The sequence below is a fragment of the Gymnoscopelus microlampas genome (genome assembly GCF_963454915.1).
Source record: "Gymnoscopelus microlampas genome assembly, chromosome: 10".
Lineage (NCBI taxonomy): Eukaryota > Metazoa > Chordata > Actinopteri > Myctophiformes > Myctophidae > Gymnoscopelus > Gymnoscopelus microlampas.
The window spans coordinates 49,353,879-49,357,205 of NC_139947.1; the positions used below are offsets into that span (position 1 = coordinate 49,353,879).

The 3,327-nt window shown below is 47.0% G+C and overlaps 1 protein-coding gene across 1 annotated transcript; it reads left to right on the top strand.

Moving 5' to 3' along the window:
- Positions 1-410: 410 nt before the first annotated feature.
- Positions 411-1,715, top strand: LOC311054278 (tetratricopeptide repeat protein 5-like; the record flags this gene model as incomplete). The annotated part of the gene is made up of 1 exon (XM_084070154.1): positions 411-1,715. The coding sequence occupies one exon, from the start codon at positions 411-413 to the stop codon at positions 1,713-1,715; it is 1,305 nt and encodes a 434-aa protein (XP_083926280.1).
- Between the last annotated feature and the right edge of the window lie 1,612 nt (positions 1,716-3,327).

The window sequence follows — 3,327 nt, forward strand, 5'->3', positions numbered from 1 at the left end:
TATTTGATCCCCAGTTCAAATATGATTATTTTGGGGGGTCCCCAGGTCGTATATTGTACCCTTGGTCTACAATATATGACGTCAGTACTGTACAGCACGCAGATGTGACACACCAACTCGGGAGAGTTTGGGTTTGAGAATCTAATGTCCATATTTGGCATGTCCAGACAAGTAGACGTGGACTTTTTATTATATAGTTGACCAGTGCAGTACCCGTTGTTATGGAACTTAGTACCTGGAGGCCAGTCTGTACTATATGACGTCAGACATCTCCATATATATATCATTTTGCAACAGTTGTTTAGATTTATTTTTTAAAGAATGTCCAGGATTGTTCTAACTATATTCGGGAAGCATACAAAGCTTAATTCCCTTTTGTGACCAACACATTTTTTAATGCCGATTCAAAGATGGCGGAAGTCGACAAGACAGCGGAGCCTGCAAAACAAGAAGATAAATTAGAAATTCTGAAGGGGCTCGTGGATGAGCTGTATCATTTTAGAGATCACTATTTTGAGACTCACAGCGTGGAGGACGCTCGGAGGAAAACGACCGATGTCGCTCAGGAGATGGAGAGAACCCTAAAGGAGCTAGAGGAGAACGAAAAGTCAGTTAAGAACAAGGCAGAGTTTCTCCTTCTCAAGGGCAAGTGTTTGAACGTCTCTCCAAAGTACAGTGCCGCCGCGGAGGAGTGCCTGTCCAAGGCGGTGAAGCTGGAGCCCGGCGTGATGGAAGGCTGGAACACCCTGGGAGATCAGTACTGGAAGAAACAAGACATGATCGCCGCCAAGGCCTGCTTCACGGGGGCGCTGCAACGGAGCAAGAACAAGGTGTCCCTGCGCAGCCTGTCCATGTTGCTGAGGCAGCTGCCGGCGGATGACAACGACGAACGGGGAAAGCGCGTGCTGGAAGGCGTGGACATGGCCCGGCAGGCCGTTCAACTGGACGTCACGGACGCCACCTCCTGGTACATCCTGGGGAACGCCTACTTGTCCCTGTTCTTTTCCAGCGGGCAGAACACGCAGATGTCCCAACGAGCCCTGAACGCCTACGCGCAGTCCGAGAAAGTGGACAAGACCGCCAAGTGTAACGCGGACCTGCATTTCAACCGAGCCAACCTGTTCCAGTACGAGGAGATGTTTGGACCGGCGCTGGCCGGGTACGACCGGGCCGCCGCCCTCGACCCCGACTGGAACGAGCCTCCGGAGAGAGAAAAGCAGCTGCTCGAGTATCTGGGGAAAGTCACGGAACTCGTAGAGAACAAGGGGAAGGTGAAGGCAGGCCGCTTACGAACCATGCTCTCTAACCTCAACGCGTCGGGGGCCCTGGGCGCGGCGGGGAGCCTGGAGCCACAGAGCCTGTCCTCCCTCAAGCTGGGCCACAACGCCGGAGCGGCCGCCCAAGGCAAGGTAGTGTTCAGTCTGGCCCCGGCGGGACGCGTGGCCTTCACGTTCGGCATGGTGGACGGTGAGGGGACGTGCATAGCGGTGATGGTCTACAACACCGCTGACAGCTGGGCTGTAATGATAAGGGACACCGTGGTCATCCCAGAACCCCAGGTCAAACAGCACAGCGTGACGCACAACGACATGTCTTTTGAGTTCAGGAGCATACGAGTGGATTCCCCTCTGCTCCTCACGGTCAACGGCAAGAGGCAGGAGGTCCAGAGTCAGATTGCTGTTTCAGTCAGCTACAAGCCCAACGACAATAAGTAGAGTGGAGAACAAAGACAGAGGGGATTGGGATTAGAGTGGGAATATTGGAATAGAAAGGTATGAAAGCCAAGTCAAGAAGAATGAAGAATCTTGAGTACAATGGACCGCCCACGAGAAAAACAAGCCTGAACCGTCCACAACCCTCCTCTGAGACACACAGAGAGTGAGTAGACAGGAATGATGCCATCTTAAATGAGCATTAGTGAGGACCAATTATATGAAGATAAGGTTTTGAAATGGGCAAAGCGGTCCTTTACCTATTTTTTGTTTTATGGGGTTTATATGATGTTATTTCGAATGGAAAGCACTTTGGGGTCAACTTCTGTTGTTTTTAAATGTGCTACACACATAAAGGTGTCTTGACTTAACTTAACTTTAACCCATTAAAACCGGAAAATAATCTGTGCTGTGTCATTTTAGATTTTAGCGTTGGCTATTCAAAAATAGCAGATATACAAGCTCACTGTGAGCTTGCACATCTACAATTTCTTTTACACACAAATCTCTTCTGGGGGTCCCTGGCACAAAACCTTTTTCAGATGGGGGTTCCGCTGACAGATGTATATCAATTTGGGGGTCTTTGGCATGAAAAAGTTTTGATGATTTAGAAGGCATTTGTAGAATCGGCCTCAGGTCTTGAAGGTGCTTGGCTGAAGGCCTTCCTCCTTGACAGGGTACAGCTGGTCTCTTGTTGCCCATGCGGCAGAATATTATCTCCGCCTGCAGAAGGCCACCATCCTCCTCAGCCTCGGGCTCTTCCAATCAGCTGCGGATGTTCTTTATCTCTTCAGGACCACCCTGAACTTGTCATCTTGAATGTTCTGTGTGAGACGATGGAGTGATTTGTAACTTGAGCTCATTTCCTTCATTAAATGGAACTGCTGGAAATCGATAGCCCTTGTGCTATTTTGTTTTTGTTTGGGATTTTTCACGCTAGTGTTTTGTTTCTATTTTTCATGTCTCTACTCGCAGTTTACATGTTTTTTTGAATGTGAGCTTAGCCTAGTTTAGCTCCACTCTTGATGCTCCACTCTTGGATGTTTATTATGAGACCAAGCAGCAGACCCTCTCAATAGTAAGAAAACACAACTTTAGGTTTCTTCACAGATGGATGGTTGGTCTCACAAAACTACACGTGGTGTATTTATTAGTTGACTTGATTTCCATTGAATGATGTATTGAATACTTTATTAACAAGAGTATTAACAGTAAAGGTAGTACAGTCAAAAGTCATGCTAAAAGGATAACACAAAAAGCCCCCAGGGGGCTTGTTTCCATTGTGGTCCATTGTACTCAATTCATCAGTAATACATAAGACATAATACAGGGGCTCTATACTATTCCTCATCCTGTTTTTGTTCTGCACTAAATAGCTTTGCCGGATATAGCCGATCTGCAAGCTAACGAGTCACATTGCAAACTTCAAGTTGTTTCAAGTTGCTTCTGCAATATATAATGTATAGCCTAATGTAAACGGTGAGATTCCCTCATAAGCCGGTGTCTTACACAACAATATTATGTCACCTCGTATCAGTGGTGGAAAGTAACATGTAAGTAATTAAGTACATGTACTTAAGTACATGTTTTAGGTATTTGTACTTTACTTGAGTAT